The sequence below is a fragment of the Myxocyprinus asiaticus genome, chromosome 4 (assembly GCF_019703515.2).
Source record: "Myxocyprinus asiaticus isolate MX2 ecotype Aquarium Trade chromosome 4, UBuf_Myxa_2, whole genome shotgun sequence".
In the NCBI taxonomy this organism is placed as follows: Eukaryota; Metazoa; Chordata; class Actinopteri; order Cypriniformes; family Catostomidae; genus Myxocyprinus; species Myxocyprinus asiaticus.
Window position 1 is genome coordinate 29,036,910 of NC_059347.1, and position 19,019 is coordinate 29,055,928.

The following is a 19,019-nucleotide window of genomic DNA, read 5'->3' on the forward strand; positions in this document are numbered from 1 at the left end:
ATTTGAAAATAAAAGAGAATCTAAAAGGCCAGTATGTTGAATTAAAAACATTTATTTCCACTTGACTGTTCGCATTTAACTTTCTTCTGCCAGTGCGTTTCTGAAAAGTAAAAATTACACCGAAATAGCAGCCCGGTGACAACAAAAAACATTACATTGTTCCACTACACAGACTACAAATAATACATTTCTTTCTTTGCATCAAGTATACATTTTAGAATAGTTCAAATGGACAATTTAGCTGTTGCACGTTATGTGTCGTCTTCTTGAGGAAGCTCCTGCGTGACTGCAGAAAATCCCAGGACATCTGTAGCAAATGTCTCCATGGTGATTTCAGGAGGTAGCAAACTCTCCAGCAGAGACTCTGAATCTATCAGACACATACACAGTTCAAGTTGAACAATGCTTGAGATAAACACATTCATATATTTTGCAATTCACTTTGTATTTTATTTTAACAGTCCTTGGCATTCCCAAGATATCAAAGATACTAGCATGATTATGCTGTTATAATAGTAGAGATCATTCAAATACAGGTGCATCTCAATAAATTAGAATGTCGTGGAAAAGTTCATTTATTTCAGTAATACAACTCAAATTGTGAAACTCATGTATTAAATAAATTCAGTGCACACAGACTGAAGTAGTTTAAGTCTTTGGTTCTTTTAATTATGATGATTTTGGCTCACATTTAACAAAAACCCACCAATTCACTATCTCAAAAAATTAGAATATGGTGACATGCCAATCAACTCAAAACACCTGCAAAGGTTTCCTGAGCCTTCAAAATGGTCTCTCAGTTTGGTTCACTAGGCTACACAATCATGGGGAAGACTGCTGATCTGACAGTTGTCCAGAAGACAATCATTGACACCCTTCACAAGGAGGGTAAGCCACAAACATTCATTGCCAAAGAAGCTGGCTGTTCACAGAGTGCTGTATCCAAGCATGTTAACAGAAAGTTGAGTGGAAGGAAAAAGTGTGGAAGAAAAAGATGCACAACCAACCGAGAGAACCGCAGCCTTACGATTGTCAAGCAAAATCGATTCAAGAATTTGGCTGAACTTCACAAGGAATGGACTGACACACAGACGTGTCAAGGAATTTGGCTACAGTTGTCGTATTCCTCTTGTTAAGCCACTCCTGAACCACAGACAACGTCAGAGGCGTCTTACCTGGGCTGAGGAGAAGAAGAACTGGACTGTTGCCCAGTGGTCCAAAGTCCTCTTTTCAGATGAGAGCAAGTTTTGTATTTCATTTGTAAACCAAGGTCCTAGAGTCTGGAGGAAGGGTGGAGAAGCTCATAGCCCAAGTTGCTTGAAGTCCAGTGTTAAGTTTCCACAGTCTGTGATGATTTGGGGTGCAATGTCATCTGCTGGTGTTGGTCCATTGTGTTTTTTGAAAACCAAAGTCACTGCACCCATTTACCAAGAAATTTTGGAGCACTTCATGCTTCCTTCTGCTGACCAGCTTTTTAAAGATGCTGATTTCATTTCCCAGCAGGATTTGGCACCTGCCCACACTGCCAAAAGCACCAAAAGTTGGTTAAATGACCATGGTGTTGGTGTGCTTGACTGGCCAGCAAACTCACCAGACCTGAACCCCATAGAGAATCTATGGGGTATTGTCAAGAGGAAAATGAGAAACAAGAGACCAAAAAATGCAGATGAGCTGAAGGCCACTGTCAAAGAAACCTGGGCTTCCATACCACCTCAGCAGTGCCACAAACTGATCACATCCATGCCACGCCGAATTGAGGCAGTAATTAAAGCAAAATGAGCCCCTACCAAGTATTGAGTACATATACAGTAAATGAACATACTTTCCAGAAGGCCAACAATTCACTAAAAATGTTTTTTTTTATTGGTCTTATGATGTATTCTAATTTTTTGAGATAGTGAATTGGTGGGTTTTTGTTAAATGTGAGCCAAAATCATCACAATTAAAAGAACCAAAGACTTAAACTACTTCAGTCTGTGTGCACTGAATTTATTTAATACATGAGTTTCACAATTTGAGTTGAATTACTGAAATAAATTAACTTTTCCATGACATTCTAATTTATTGAGATGCACCTGTATATAGTAGGGCATCTGTAAAGACAAAGTGCACTTTATCATACACGTTCCCTCTGGATTCCCTTTACTCAAAAAAAAAAAAAATAATTCTGATAGAATATACCACAAAACTCCAAACTATAATAAGAATTTGACCAACAGGAAGTCACAACAATAAACAGAATATAGTGGTTCACGGGACTTCTACATACCTGTGCAAATGCCTCCCTCTGAACTGACACCTAAAAGTGCTGTAAAGCAGTCAGCCAACTCATCCTCAGTCATGTGTTCACCTTAAGTTAACATACAAATGTACTCAATTTAATTATCAAAGAAATCACTTGTTCAACAAGAGTTAAAAAAATTCTGTAATGTACTGTATGTACAGTACAAGAGAGTTTTATCAGAACCTAGTTCTGTGTTTGTAAATGTTTCATCAGAAACACCACAGAAGGATTTGTATTTTAATTATTGTTAAATTAATATTTACGGTGTTTGCTGTTACAGAGTAATATGAAAGCCCATTTATGCCCTGTAAAACAATTGTGCTTTGGTAAATTATAATTATGACATACAAATGAATAATTTTGAATATTAAGTTAAAATTATGAGATACAAATGAATAATTTTGATATCAAAAAGCCATTATTTTGAAAGAAAATAATATTATGAGATACAATATCACAAATTTGAGATAAAAAGTCATAATTATGAGATTTAAAAAAATTTGATTAAAAGTCAAAACTATGAGATAAAAAGTTGTCATAATTATGGTTTAGCATCTCAAAATTTACTTAGCAACTCATAATCATGATTTAGCGTCTAATGATTTAGAATCTCAGAATTACGATTTAGCATCTCAAAATTGGCTTAGCAACTCATAATCATGATTTAGCATCTCATACTTATGATTTAGCATCTTAAAATTATGATTTAGTATATCATTAGTATATCATATTTATGACATAGCATCTCATAATTATGATTTAGTATCTCATCATCATGATTTAGCATCTCATCATTATGATTTAGTATCTCAAAATTATGATTTAGCATCTTAAAATGATTATTTAGCATCTCATAATTATGATTTAGTATATCAAAATTATGATTCGGTCTCTCAGAATTATGACTTAGCAACTCATAATTATGATTTAGTATCTCAAAATTATGACCAAGTAACTCATAATTATGATTTAGTATCTCAAAATTATAACTTAGCAACTCAATCATGATTTAGCATCTCATAATTACGATTTAGCATCTCATAATCATGATTTATTATCTCGAAATTATTACTTAGCATCTCATAATTATGATTAGTATCTGATAATTACGGCTTAGCATCTCATAATTATGATTTAGCATCTCATATTTATGTCTTAGCATCTCATAATTTCGACATTTTATCTCATCATTTTGACTTTGTATCTCATAATTATAACTTTTTTATCTCATAATTTTGACATCTCAAAATAATAACTTTTTATCTAAAAATTGTGTCATAATTATGACTTTTTATAAAAAAAATAAAAAAACATGAATTTGTATTTTATTATTATGACTTAGCTAAGCAATTTGGAAATGGGCTTCCATAAGTCTCTCTCTGTTAATTATAACAATCATATCTCTGTTATCTTACATCCCAGGTATAAAATGTAAAGTACCAGTAAAGCTCATAAAAGTATTTACCAGGGGTCCTGGGTAGCTCAGCGAGTAAAGACGCTGACTACCACCCCTGGAGTCGCAAGTTCGAATCTAGGGCGTGCTGAGTGACTCCAGCCAGGTCTCCTAAGCAACCAAATTGGCCCAGTTGCTAGGGAGGGTAGAGTCACCTGGGGTAACCTCCTCATGGCCGCTATAATGTGTGGTTATCGCTCTCGGTTGGGCGTGTGGTGAGTTGTGTGTTGATACCATTGAGAATAGCGTGAAGCCTCCACATTCTCAGAGGCAACTGAGATTCGTCCTCCGCCACCCGGATTAAGGCCACAATGAGGAATTAAAGCGCACTGGGAATTGGGCATTCCAAATTGGGGAGAATAAATAAATAAATAAATAAAAGTATTTACCTCTAGCCTGTAGTAACTCCAGCAATCCATCTCTGGCAATAGCATATCTGCCCCCCTCATCTGGTCTTCCAAGCACCTGGAAGGCATTGCACAGCTCCTGTCTGGAAATGCCAGCGACAGGTCGGTGGTTGACATAGAGCTTAATGAACTCCTCTAAATCGATGTCCGTCACATAATTTCTGGTTTCAGCATAACAGCTGAACTTCACCTCATTCTGCATGTCTTCCAGCTGCAACAACGTGAAACCTTGCGTTGATAAAAGGTTTTTGTAGTTCATCCAGACAACAGATTGGCTGCTAGTCTACCCATCGATGACAGATCTGAATGACAGAGTGAATTTGTGATTGCAGAAATGTTTATACCTCTTGTTCGGTGGGATAGAAGCCAAGAGCTCTCATTAAAAAGGGCACATCAGCTAGAGATATGCGTGTGGATACAAGCCGTGTTTCCATGGTGTCGAGGTCCTGATTCCGTAGTTGACAGTAGTAAAAATATTCCTCCATTTCCTAATGGAAAAAATCATAAAATTTGCAGTGGAATTTGTAGGAATGCAAACATGTTAAAGGAATATTATGATGAGACTTTCTGAATTGAGTCAATAGTTAATGTAACTGCTTAAAATGTTTAGTGACAGTTTTATATTAGAAATAATTTTTTGATTTACAGTATAACAAGACAAAAGGAAAGCATTAAAATGAGAGCTCAAACCCTGAAGAGCTGTCCATCTTTCCCTCCCTCCAGAAGATTTATGAAGGGCACCATGTCTTGTCCTCCTAGAGCAGCTGATGCCTCTAATGATCTGCAGGTAATTTAGAAATTAATAAAAAGAACTGATTGACACAATCAGGTTCTGTCACCTCTTTTTGTGGTGTGGGTGAGACAATAAACTGTTGCATATAACTGTCTAACTTTTAATACATTTCTATGATTTACACATCTTGCCATCATACAATTTATGTCAAGCCGCAAGTAAGAAATCTCACATAAGGAAAGAGTTGTATTGGAGAAATAAACAACTTAGGAACCAGCAAACAATAAACTAATAAGTAACATACTTTTATTGGTAAATGGCAAGATTACATTTGTCCCTAATAATCTATACCATTTTAGGTTTTCAAAACTTTGATGGTGTCTGAAAATCTCCACCACAAAAAAGTCATATCAGTATAATACATTTTGAAATATTGTTTTTAATGTTTTTCAGTTCGTTGTCAGGGTGCATGTTCTCCAAACCTACGATAAACAGAGCTCCCATGAAAAGACAGTGCAGTCTGGTCCTCCAGCAGTGAAAGCGTATCTACCATCATAAGAGCAAGCCAGAGTGGAAACGCCTGTTGAGTGACAGACCATTGCGAAAGACTTGTGGGGGTTTCCATCCAGAGGCAGAATCTGAATGCCAATCTGCATGGAGAGAATACAGGAATGAAATGTAGAAGCTCAAGTCATAGAATTAGCAATAAACCTGGCATAATGGCTTATGATGATAGAAACTGACCAGTGGTAAGATTAGTGATCAATTTATATACTGTTTGAGTCATACATTTTATGTATGGTTTCATCACGTGGCTTGAAACACATTATACCTTATCTTGTGTTATATATGCCATATAACAAGAATTAGGATCTCCGCCCTTAGATGTGGGTAGGATGGCCATCTTTTTCACTGGAGAACCATAAGAGGGCCCAAGGAGTGTTTTTCTGCACAGACAATCACACAATCACGGACAGATTCACAAAATGTTTCTGATATTTTTCAGAGATTAGAAATGATCCCCTAAGATAACTCTAAGATCATTATTAACCTGATACTGCAGAGCTGCAGCTGCTCAGCCCACTCATATGAAAACTGTTAAAAAATATATGTTGCTTACCTAGAGTAGAAAATGTTTCATTTGAAATTCAGTGCTGTTCAGATCAGCATATCCTACATAGCAACTAATTATGTGAAATATTGAAATAACTTTTTGTGTGTAATATACTTCTGTAGTAACTATCAATAATAATAACTAAACATGAGAAAGTTAAAGTTACTTTAAAAATAAAACAGATTTTCTCTTAATTTCAAGCACATTTGGTTGAGAATCAATTTCATTATAAGGAGCTTCAGTAGAACTGCAAATCCATTGACCTTTAAGTTAGTATTACCTAACTTAACATTAAGTCATTTCCCCTGAAAAACATATTTCAGATGAAAATTCTCCCCAGATTTCCTTTACATTTTAGTCTTTGGCTATATTCATAATAAAGCTGTTTATCTTAACAGAATAATTAAACAATTTCCCTTAAATTATTTCCTTTTTGGTCAGAAGGCGAACAAAATACCCTTAAAATTCCATTCTATTACCCATTTTTAGGTTTATTTATTCATTTCCCCATTTTTGTTTTTCCACAAATCACTTTTAGACAGAATGGTTTGGCTTCTGGTTAATTTGAAATTATTCAATAAACTAATCAATGAAGACTGTACTCTTTTTTTCTCTGCAGTAACTTATTAAAGACATCAAATAAAAATCCTTTAGGATGTCCTAATTTTTCTTTACTTAAAATCATGATCATTATTTGCATGTTGCCACTGTAGTTTCTAATGATGTAAATGTACAAAAATATAACTTAATAGGCTAAACACAGCTTTTAATTGCAAACCTGCACATTTTGGAGGTAGCATTGAAGAGCTTCATTTTATACAGATTGGAAGCTATAAGGAGGAAATGTTCAGGTGTCAAAGGAGGATACCAGACCATGCAGGTGGGTACAGCACTCTGCTCGATTCGATCAGAACTTAAAATGAACAACTCATGTTCAGCACTGTTCTGAAGATCGTACTCCACCTGTTAAGAACAGACATGGTAGTTGTGATATATTTAACACAGCTCAGCAAGTTAAACAGCAAGAGTCAATTTTAAATGAGCTCTTCTTAGACAAGTAAAAGTCACATTTGAAGTGTTTCTAAATTTGACAGGCAGATCTTAGGTAGGGTATTGGGGTTTAGGTGACATCTTGGAGCCTCAAGGAGCAGTCACATAAGTCTTTGACACTCATGTGGCAGGGCCTCTGGTTCTAGTAAATAATACATCACAAATAACAAATAATTGTACATTCAAAATGTGAAAATATATTGTCTACTCACCTTCCTGCAAAAATAAAACATGCAGCTTTGAAATATGTATTTTTGTTTTAAGCAAAGAGGTCATTGTGTGACGTTTCCATCTTCTAATGGTCACGTGATCTCTTGTCATCCAGATTCGCAGGTCTGAGTTCAACAAACTTTAACTTTTCTCCACAGCAGAATGCAATATTTCTTTGCATAAGCTTACATTTTCATTTCCTGCATTACGATACATTTTGGTACATGGGAGTGAATGAAGTGCAAAGTGTAGTGTGACCGGGGCTTCACACTGCTGGAAAACATACATGGTGGCACTCTACACAAGGCATCAAGATCTGACATATTCAGACAACTTAAAGCCTTCACACTCCATGATGATCAATGGCACACAGTGCCTAATATCAGTAACTCAGGAACTTACCAGCCTGCGATCCATGCCAAGAGAGAGGAGGCGAGGCTGATTGCTGTCTAAATCCACTCCAAAAAGTAGGTCCAGAATGGGTTTGTAATGGGAGTGGTGCCTGCCCTGGTACTTCCAAATCTCCTGGGTCCCCTCTTTACATCGACAGAGAAACGTTACAGCCTTTCCAGTGTCCTGGTATGAGAGGAATACAAATGGGGAATCTGATTATCCAATAAAATACAAATTTATTTTTATTTATTTTTATTTTTTATTTTTTTAGGTCCACCTAAAATGTTAGTAAAGTTAGATGGGCCAAGTTTATGAATACCAAATAGCCGTTGTTGATGTGTAAGTGTTTTTCACGGAACATAAGAGACATTTTGAAGAATGTCTCCCCTGCTCTTTTTCTATACAGTGAAGGGGGACATTCTCCCAAACATCTTTTTTCTTGCAAGCAATCTCTTTAATAAATGGCCTTTTTTCATTGGAAAGGACATTTTGAGCTCTGAAAGTTACAGTATGTTTTCATAGTACAATGTGTTTTATCCCAGAATATCTAGCAAACTGAATGTTAAAAACAACTTAATTTTATTGATGCTAGAATTTACTGAGGACATCTATACTAATATAGGAATGACACACATTCACACGGGACTGAACATATCTGTCAATTTCATCAGAAACTACAAAGGACACAATTTAAACTACTGAACAGTACACACAGCTAATATTCGTCAAAAAGTGATGAGATAAAGGGATACAGAACAATAAAACAGTACTGACTGGAGCAAGTTAAAAGCGTAACCACAGTAAAAAAGGGTTTTAAAGTATCCAAAAGGCTGAGATGTGTCACTTACTAAATTGATGTTGGTATTCTTATTTAACTCCTAATGAATGCAATAAACTCATACTAACCGCAGCTGCAAGATAGAGTGAGTCCTGGGAGAAAGTGAGGTGGGTAATGCCATCCTGACTGTACTGCAAACACTGTTCACCAGCACTCTGAAGTGTACTAGCATCAAGAACCTGCAAAACCCCACTGGCATAGCCCACTGCCAAGTAAAAACCTAGAACAAGACAAATTCACATAACATGCATACAAACATGTCATCATAAAAATAGTTCTAATAGATGGTAAGGATGCATTTGTTGTTTGTATTTACTTCATGTCTAAACAGTCTATTAAATTAGACAATGTTAGTGACATGTCTATTTGTATATAAATAAAATAAACATTATATTTTTATCAAAAGAACACAACTCGTTGTCATGTAGTATCTGTAGCCCTGGCTAATAATAACAGGACAAGGTTGAAGACCATAGTTCTTTTGTAGTTCACCTTGTGGATCATAGGTAATACACTGGATGTGTTTGTGGGGCTGGAAGACTCTGCTGCAGACAGCCTCTTTACGTTCATAATTCCAAACCTTAATGGTGCCACTATAGCTGCCCATAGCTACTAGTGGTTGTTTGGGGTGGCAGGCAACTGCTTCCAGAGGTTCTGCATGTTCCTCCAGGAGAGTCAGTGGAAAATTTCTCTGTGCATTTACATGTACTACAGTTGCACGGGTCGTAGAGAGCACAAAATTTCTGTAAATGGAAGGACATTATAGTATTATATTATATTCTTGAAACTAAGGCGCATTCCAAATCGCATACATCTGCACTTTTTTACGCCATATTGTAGTGCAAGTAGTATGAATAGTATGTTCACACTAAAAATGCAACAAAAAGAAGTGTACTAAGAGTAAACAGATGATGTACTACATCAACTGAAAAAACATGTGGAATGAGTGTTACCTGTCCGTGATGCTGGCCTGACAAAACAATTGTTATTAACCGTGAATGTGGCAACTACCGAAACTTCTGTGAAGACAGCACCCTGCATTTGTAAGTTGAATGCTTTGCCATTACCCCACGCTGTGTGAATATTTATGTTATTTGTGTTGAACTGAATTTGGCTAACGCACTAAAGGCAGCACATTGGATGCATTTAAAATGCCACTTCCATCAGCTGAAAAACAGCGAGTGCTTCTGTGTAGTAAAAACATTAGTGTTCCCATTTGGGACAGTATTTGAACATTTATACACTAGATGGCTGAGGGCATGGTATATAGTGCAAGTGCATAGTGTATTGAATTATTTGAGAAACAGATTAAAGGATTAGTTCACCCAAAAATGAAAATTCTCTCATAATTTACTCGCCCTCATGCCATCCCATATGTGTGTGACTTTCTTTCTTCTGCTGAAGTTTTTCTCAACTCTTTAGGTCCATACAATGTAAGTGAATGGTGCCAAAATTCTGAATCTCCAAAATCCACATATGGGCAACATAAAAGTACTCCAGATGACTCTGGTAGTTAAATCCATATATTCTGAAGCGATTTGATAGGTGTGGGTGAGAAACAGATCAATGTTTAAGTTCTTTTTTTACTATACATTCTCCTACTTGCTCAGTCAATTTCCACTTTACTTTCACTTTCTCATTCTCCTCCTTCTGTTTTTGGTGAGTCACATCCTTCTTGCATATCGCCCCCTACTGGTCAGGGAGGACAATTTAAGACAAAAAATGATCTGTTTCTCACCCACACCTTTCATATTGTGTCTGAACACATGGCTTTAACCACTGGAGTTGTGTGGATTACCTTTATGCTCCCTTTATGTGGATTTTGGAGTTTCAAAATTTTGGCACACATTCACTTGCATTGTGAGGACCTACAGAGCTGAAATTCTTCTAAAAATCTTTGTTTGTGTTCTGCAGAAGAAATAAAGTCATACACATCTGGGATGGCATGGAGTAAATGATGAGGGAATTTTCATTTTTATGGTGAACTATCCCTTTAAGCACTGAATAAATGTAACATCTAAATAAGCAGTGCTCTACAGAAGGATCAATCTAATCTAAGCTCTGAACTCATGTTAGCAGCTTTTGGTTTTAATTTGACTTGAAATGTATCTTAAATGTTCTGCTGAGGTATGTCACAAAATGCATTATATGGGTATATATATTTATTACCAAATAAATCTTTTTATCTCATGTACTCACTCTCATGCCATCCCAGATGTGTATGACTTTTTTTTTTCAGCAGAACACAAACAAAGATTTTAGTGGATATCTCAGCTCTGTAGGTCCATACAATGCAAGTGGATGGTGATCAGCACTTTAAATCTTCAAAAAAAGCACAGACGGTCATGGTAAAATAATCTATACGACTCAAATGGTTTAAATTAATGTCTTCAAAAGCAATATGATCGCTTTGGGTGAGAAGCAGGTCAATATTTAAGTCCTTTTCACTATAAATGTTTACTTCCAGTCACTCTCCAATGCGCGCCCATCAGGGGAATCATTTCAAGCAGCATCTTGCATGGCACAAGCACGTTGGCATTTTCACATGAAAACTGACGCGATACAACCGGAAGTGCATCTCGATTTGTTTACAAAAGAACTCTGTTCCCAAGCTTCATTAGTTTTGCTTTCAATTGAACATGTCAGCGTGCTTCCGTCACACGAGAGGCAGCGTGAACTGATCCCCCTCAAAAAGTGCTGATCACCATCCACTTGCATTGTATAGACCAACAGAGCTGAGATAGTCTTCCAAAAATCTTCATTTGTGTTCTGCTGAAGAAAGAAAGTCATACACATCTGGGATGGCATGAGACTGAGTAAATCATGAGAGATTTTTCATTTTTGGGTGAACTATACCATTAATTGGAGGAAAATTTTCTATTGGAAACAGGGGTTTGTGGAAGACAACATATTAGAACATGTTATTTTGTTATGCCACATTTGCGATAATACATTTGGGATCTTTTTGAAAGCAGCAACCTATTATATGTGTCACGTTTTCCCTGTGTTTTCATTTAGATTTATTCTGAGTTACTTTGTTCATCTTTTGTTTTTCATTAAAGCTGCATTTAGATCCTCATTCCTCGTCTGCCTCGTCACAAAAACACAGGGAATACGTGACAGAAAAAACACAGGGAATACGTGACAATATGCAAGGGACCCTCACCTTATGATTAATGGTTTGGCATTCAGCGTGCAGTCTTCCTGATATCCTAGGCTGTTAGTGGAGGTCATTTCTTTGGAAAAGGAAATGGATCTAATGGGATCCAAACTAAATTCTTTGTACAAGATGATGAGCTTGAGATTTTCATCATAGAATTTGATGTGCCCATTCACATCACCAGTAACTATAAAACTACAGAAAGAAAAAAAGCATACAAAGAGTAAAGTACAACAACGGAAAACCTTGCAACTTTAATTTACTGATGGTGGTTTTAATTGGAAACTTAAAATGTATTTATGTGCCATACATGTGTGTACATATGTATCATTTATACCTGTCAATCAAAGTCAATACAGAGATTCCTTGATTCTGGAGAGGGATGATTTTTATGACTTTCCTCACTAGGGGTTGACGTGAGACAGACTTACTCTGCTTGTCCCAAAGAACTATATTCCCAGCTGAGGTGGCCGTAAAAGCCTGCACACCATTACAGTGGAAGATAGACTGGCTCAGGGAGCCTAACACCACATTGAAGGTCTGAATGGGGATGGATTTGTAAGAGGTCAATTCCAAAAGCAGAGCAGAATACAATCACAACAGAACATAAAAATTTGATGAATAGTTATTCTGCTAACCTTGTTAGACATTTCAGGAGCTGAGTATTCCAGATGTCCCCTTTCCTGAGCAACAAAATGTATTATCATATGCACAGCAAAGACAACTAAAATAGTAAATCAATAACATAATTAAAATGATTCTTACAAAGGTTATGTAAATAATTTTTACCCAGTTGAAGAAGAGAACCTGATTTTTACTGTTGCTGAGCAACTGTTTGCTGTCAGAGGGATTGAAAAGTATTTGAGTCTGGGAAAACATGGAAAAAGTTCATTAAAAGTTAGATGAAAATTTGACTAATATTCAATATTCATAAAGAAAGAAGAATAAATGCAGAATTAAGACATTCCTGCTCCTCAAACCCCATACAACCTGGCAACCATATTGTGGGCTGATGTCAACTTGGCATTCTGGGCTATCGCTTCCATTTGTCCAATCCCAAATACACACTCTCTGATGCATATAAAAAATACATAGTGAATCAGAGGATTTGTGGCCAGCAACAATATTTTGTGATTTTGATCTTTTGACTGTTATCATTTTTATTAAGAATATATGCAAGTTTCATTAAAAGACAACTGATCTCTTATGCTAGATGCTGGAAAATGGAAATACATGACTCTTGGACATTGTGTTTAAGATGATATAAGATACCTAGAGTGGGTGTACAATAAACAATGATATATAAAACAAAGAGATAAGACATTAAAAAAAACCCATAGACTACACAAAATTGTCCTCCACTGTAAAGCTGTAGAGCTTCTAACCTGCTCTATTCCAGCTCCAACAGTCACCAGATATTTTGAATCCTTTGATAGTGCCAAGGCAGAAACTCCACCTTCGGGATGACAATCAAACAATGTCCGTACAGGAATCCTACAACACATGTTATAGACCATTGTTGAATGGATAGGAACAGGTTTTTGGAAAGAACATTTTCAAGCATGTTTATTGTAAAAGGCAAGACTGTCAAATAAGGGTAGATAAACAAAAATAATATACAGTGTACAATCAAATACACTCTACCAGTTTGGTCAGTGTTACCCTGTGTACGAGTCCCATATGATAACAAGACTCTCTTGGCCCTTGTCAGCTGTCACAAGCCAGCGTCTGTCCTCGCTAGCACACAAACAGGTGATTGGACTGCAGTGGCCCTGTAGACAGCAAACAGACCAAATTAGTTATAACTTATATCAGGTTGTAAATTGAGCATTCACCAAAAATTCACTGTTTAGGTGGATTATTGTAAATCATACACACAGTTGTGTGAATGTACAAAGTAACCATTAATCCAACAAGTGAAAGGCACCCCTTTACTCTAACCATTAAAGATAAAAATGCAGCATGTTTTATGTTGATCAAGAGTTAAGGTTTTAGGCTACTGTAAACCCTAATGTTGTCATTACTGGAAAAATAAAGTTGTCTTAAATAAACATTACTTGAAATGTCCATTTTTGGGCTCATATCTCAAATACCTATGTTCCTTGAACTTACTTATCTTAAAAATCCATAGACCTAAGATTTGAAGCGTTAATAACTCCAACAATTGAGTACAAAATTGAGGCTATGGGGAATACCCATAATCCCTTGCACTTGAATCATATAATTATGTTTCCTTGGTCAAAGGGAACATATGGGGGAATTCAAATAATTGTTGTAAAAACAAATAGTTGTTTTGTGTGACATCACAATTAGAGTGATCTGTGTCCCCTTTGGCAAAGTTGGACTTTGTTAACCTGTTATCTCAGTCAACTTGTGCATGTGCAACTGAAATACAGGTTTATATGCATTTTTGTGGAGTAATAAATGTATTTAATGATTAACTTAGAGTCAGTTCCAATCTTCTTTATTTGAGCTAAATTTGAGCTAATTCAATTAAAATGATTAAGTAGAAACAACAACATTTAAATAGCAAATCTAAGTTAAGTCTACTTTGATCTCGTTAAATAGGAAAGTTCATTCTATGTGAAAACCAAGTTAAGTGAACATAATTACACAAGTTTTAGAGATAGCATTATTAAATTCAGTTGAGAGAACGAGTTTACTCAATAGAGTGAAGTCAACTTATAAGGGTTTTTAGTGTACAAGTTAAACTTTCATTTCATATACTTCCCGAGATTGTAAGCAAATGAGTGTCTTACTTGTAAGAGATGCTGAGAATTGGACGAGTAATCGTACACGACAGCAACATGAGCACAAACATACAGGATGACAAGCCTGTCTTTATCCTGCAGGCTGAGAACAGGTAAGGTTTGGTTGATGCCATAGGCCCAATCAAGGACCTGCAAGCACAAAGGCCAAAGTTTTAAATACAGGTCTGAATAAAGAACCTGAGGTATAGTGGATATAGTGTTTATTAGTTATAACAGACTTATTTAGCCTACATTACTAATATCAAATGGTGCTCATTTAATATGGTAATAATTACTTCTACAACTACACAACAGTCTTTACTGATAGGTGTGTACTAAGCATTTTTAGCCCCTAAAACTGATTTTAAAACTCTAATGCTTGATGTTTCTACCCTCGCCTACATGACTGGTCATTGTGAAATGTAAAATTCAGATAGACTATATCACATTTTCATGTTTAAGCAGACGCTTACTCTCTCAAGTGACAAATAAAACAACATATTGCCTAGGCCTCCTGTTCTGAATTATTACCAATGGATTAGATTTGGTCCTGTTCTCTTTGGGAATATCAGGCAATGAGGTGGCTGTGTAAACTTGTGAGTCCGCCATATCCTCTCGTTCTGATCTTTCAGTTCTTCCTTTTGCGGCCTCCTCACTTCTTTCTTCATTTTCACCCTGTTGCCCTGCACCTTGAGTTTCTTCATCTGTCCCATCAGATGGGGTTCCAATGGCCGTCCCGTTCACCGTGGACATTTCTCGTTGCGACCCAAAGACGTGTCAGGGTGAAATCCCTGCTGTTGGAGAACTTGCCAGCTGAACCACCAACCACAAGCAGAGTCGAGATGTCAAAAATGAACAACCAGAGACTTTTTGACTTTGAGCGCTCGAAAATAATTATGTATGACAAAAGTGCGTCCTTAAAAAAAGTACAAAGTTGAAACTGGGTAATAAGCCAACAGACGTGCGTTAATACTTGAGAATGTTGCAAATGTGAGTCAAATACGAACGTCTTAAAATGCGATTGGTTCATCTATCCATTTGAATAACACACGCATCCTGTTGCTAAGATACGGTCACGTGTGAGGGCAGCAGGCAATGGCATCACAACCAGAGCAAAACATTAGCAAACTGTATCAGGTGGCTCAAGAAACACAATATTTTGGTAAAAAATAAATAAATAAATAAATAAATAAATAAAAATTATATATATATATATATATATATATATATATATATATATATATATATATATATATATATATATATATATATATATTTTTTTGTTTGTTTTTTTTTGTTTTTGTTTTTTTTACCGATGTGTGCAGAATGCAGTAATCAGCCGCAGAAAAAGTGTCTGTGAGAAAAAATAAAATAAATAAATAAATATGACAACTCTTGCATTTTACTATTTAGGAAGAGTATGTTTCTTGTCTTTCAAATGAAAAACAAAAAGCAAACTGTATTATTGAATTTTCTTCTAAACTGTCTTTGTGTGGTGCTTCAAATTATAATTATAAAGGACTAATTAAAATGTACAAAAGTGTAAACTTCCGTTTCAGTGTCAATTTACCCTGCTGTCATTCTGAGCTAAACAAAGGGGGCAATAGCAACACCATTCAAATTGGACTGGATTGACAGCACAAACTCATATTGTTTTTATTTATTTATTTATTTATTTATTATTATTATTTCATTGTTCTACAAGCTAAGAGAAGAACGTGCACATAACAAAACATCAAACGCATTAAATGATAAAGTGCATATGGAATTTGACAGTGTATTTTACAACAGTCGTCTGGCCTACTAGTGTCAAATCACAACCGCTCAGAGGGATCATTCCATTTGCTGCAAATAGTGCGCTGTACTTAAGAGTCGCGTTCCACTAAACTCGCTTTCATCTCATTTACACTATTAACCGAATAACAAATAACCTTCGATGGATATTTATATGCACGACTGGTAATAGTTTCACTTTCAAAATAAATAAAAGCAACAAAAGGAGTACGCACATTCCTGGGATGTGTATATATCCTTCCGCCACGATTTGTGGCTTTCAGATTGTTTCTGTCGGTCAGTGCAGAATCCCCGCGTGAACAGTGTATAGTGCTGAAGATGTCGCACTTAAAATCGCCAACAAAAAAATAATAATAATTACCAAGTTGGTATTTTTATAGACACCAAAAGCATATGGATTACCCTCGCGTTTGTTTCAAAACATGCTAATTTGTCTCCGTTGAGGAGGAAATAAATCAGCAACGCTATCTGAAGTAGCACCGTTAGTGGACTTGAATTACTGGAGGAGTCGCTTTACACGTTGGCTGTCACTAGATCGACTGCCAGCTAACACGTCAAATACCATATTCCGCACTCGTCCGCGGTGGGTATCGTTTTTCAAACAGTCAGAAAACTGCTCAAGTTGTCGTTTATGGGATCACCATGTCTATGAAGCCGCAGGCCGGTGGTAATCGCAAACCCGGCGGAAGCAACAGCGGAGCCGCTGCGGCCTCTGGCACCGGGGGAGCCGGCGGACGCCAGAACATAGGCAGGTGGGTGTCCAAACCGGGAAAAATATGAGGGGTTTAATTAACAAGACAGATGAGCATCTACTTACATGGGGCCGATTTGGCATGCTACATGCCTGCACTTGTGTCGTAGCTTATTAATGCATGTTGTGAAGTTGCAGCGTGCGCGATTGAGCGCAAGTAGGCCGATTTAGGCCAAGTTCACAGGGCAGGGATTCACGCGTTAATGGACGCAGGAAATTTTGGTGGCCATTGCAGTTGTGGGGGGAAAAAAACAGCTGAGAATGGACATTTTGTTACCTAAATATAAAAGACGGGCCAGTTGTCTTGTGTGGCGAACACGTTGAGGATGAGTTGTGTCTCTGCCGGTGTAATATGACGCTTTCCGTCGTTTCGCCTATATTATGCGTCTGAAAATGAGAAATATTCACAGAAATTATTTGAGAGTCATGAAATCAGCAGCGTTGCACTTTAACTTAGCATTGCTAGCTTAGTCAGCTAACTAGCCAACATTTATTTGCTCATACTGTTACTAATCAGTCGGTTTTATCCGCGTGACCGTTTATTTCTTTGCTAGATGTCATTTAGGGGTTGCTGAAAATATAATCAAGAGAAGTCTTTAGCCGATGGTGAAATTATTTTTACCCAGTTATATAATTTGCTTTGACTTGGTTCAGTCTCCATACATAGCATATATTTTTGGCTTCATATACCTCGTCTTTCTACCTCTGCGTTTTTAAGGGGTGTCAGCTGATTTTTTTTAAACGTGTTGGGGGCGTGAATCGACATTGTGGGAATCCATCACCCCACATGAGAAGTCACATGTCAGCTCCTTGTGCCGCTATTGAGAATGACATTAGCTAGCCTTGTGACCAGTTCGCTTTTGTTAGGTTAACTTGAGCACGTCAGCTTAGATATGCGTGTTTTCCTTAGCTGTACAGCTAGAAAACGAGCATTTCACTGATGCAACTACTTGTGAGGCGCATGCATTTCATTTCAGATCAGAGGCAGCGCGCGCTCACAAGCACGTGCACGATAGTAGAGGGGTAAATCAGGCGACTGTCTCAACCTTGACGTTTTCAACGGGTTGCTTGTATGAAGACCGTCCTTGAAACATGATATTTGTGTAAGTATGTTGCTTTTAGAGCATTTGGCACTACCATGTAATAAATGAGATTACGGTTCTTATTGTTATGTAGGCCTAAAGATACTTGGTCACTTTGATTCCGACAGCTGAGTGGCAGAGGGGCCTTTGGCATGATGACATAGTCGCGCACTGCACGGGGGAAAATGTAATTCTTGTTTACACAGAACTGGGATTCACAACAAGAGTCTTATGAACTGGGGCGTCGTGACTCGTGAGTGGTGCAGTGAAGCCATACCCGGCATGTAATGCAGCATTTGATGTGTAGTCTTGCTGCTGAAAAAGTGCTGTTATTCTGTAATTTATTTGAGTTGACTGGAAGGACTTAGAAGTGTGCACTTTTGTTTTACCTGCTCATTGATACGATTTCTTCCTAAATGTGCAGGGCCATAGCCTTGAATTGTAGGCCTCCTGACTTTATATTGCTCTGGGCACCTTGCATCAATACTAGCGGAATTGTAGTGGGCCACTGATATCTTTTCCACCTTTCATCCCAGTAACTAGGGCATAGCCAGGAGTTCTGGGCCCCCTGACTGAATTTTACTTACATTTTTTTTAACCTTGTGAGACCCTGCGTCCTCATGGTTGTACATTGTTTTGTCTTCGCTATACCTTACGCATAATTTCATTTCATTTAAACTGACTGATCTCAGCTCAGGACACTCTGGTAAAGGGTTAAACTTTCAACACACCGAGTCATGGGGGTCTGGGTAGCTCAGCGAGTGAAGACACTGACTACCACACCTGGAGTCGCGAGTTCGAATCCAGGGCGTGCTGAGTGACTCCAGCCAGGTCTCCTAAGCAACCAAATTGTCCCGGTTGTTAGGGAAGGTAGAGTCACATGGGGTAACCTCCTTGTGGTCACTATAATGTGTTTCGCTCTTGGTGGGGTGTGTGGTGAGTTGTGCGTGGATGCCGCGGAGAATAGACGCCATTATTCTTGCAAACAGTTTTCAGATGA

At 37.2% G+C, this 19,019-nt stretch overlaps 2 protein-coding genes across 8 annotated transcripts in view; one reads left to right on the top strand and one right to left on the bottom strand.

The window, feature by feature from the left end:
* Nucleotides 1-36: 36 nt before the first annotated feature.
* LOC127440155 (cilia- and flagella-associated protein 251-like) lies at nt 37-17,080 on the bottom strand. The gene is made up of 21 exons (XM_051696602.1): nt 17,004-17,080; nt 14,924-15,205; nt 14,402-14,542; nt 13,305-13,414; nt 13,028-13,136; nt 12,633-12,713; nt 12,432-12,509; nt 12,281-12,325; nt 11,980-12,182; nt 11,649-11,837; nt 8,975-9,225; nt 8,551-8,702; nt 7,654-7,827; nt 6,770-6,954; nt 5,710-5,824; nt 5,364-5,527; nt 4,835-4,925; nt 4,489-4,632; nt 4,127-4,355; nt 2,270-2,350; nt 37-370 (listed from the first exon to the last, which is right to left on the bottom strand). Exons 2-21 carry the CDS (start codon nt 15,143-15,145, stop codon nt 252-254), a joined length of 2,883 nt encoding a protein of 960 aa, XP_051552562.1. The 5' UTR covers nt 15,146-15,205; nt 17,004-17,080; the 3' UTR covers nt 37-251.
* The window catches only part of LOC127440153 (ataxin-2-like), a 30,641-nt gene continuing 28,059 nt past the window's right edge, over nt 16,438-19,019 (top strand). For 2 of the 7 annotated variants that reach the window (XM_051696596.1, XM_051696600.1), the window contains exon 1: nt 16,438-16,938. In XM_051696596.1, coding sequence (XP_051552556.1) covers nt 16,829-16,938 — 110 coding nt within the window. In that variant the 5' untranslated portion in view covers nt 16,438-16,828. Of the gene's footprint in view, nt 16,939-17,800; nt 18,041-19,019 lie in introns of those variants that run through there. The other 5 variants (XM_051696595.1, XM_051696598.1, XM_051696597.1 and 2 more) reach the window with 5 other exon arrangements.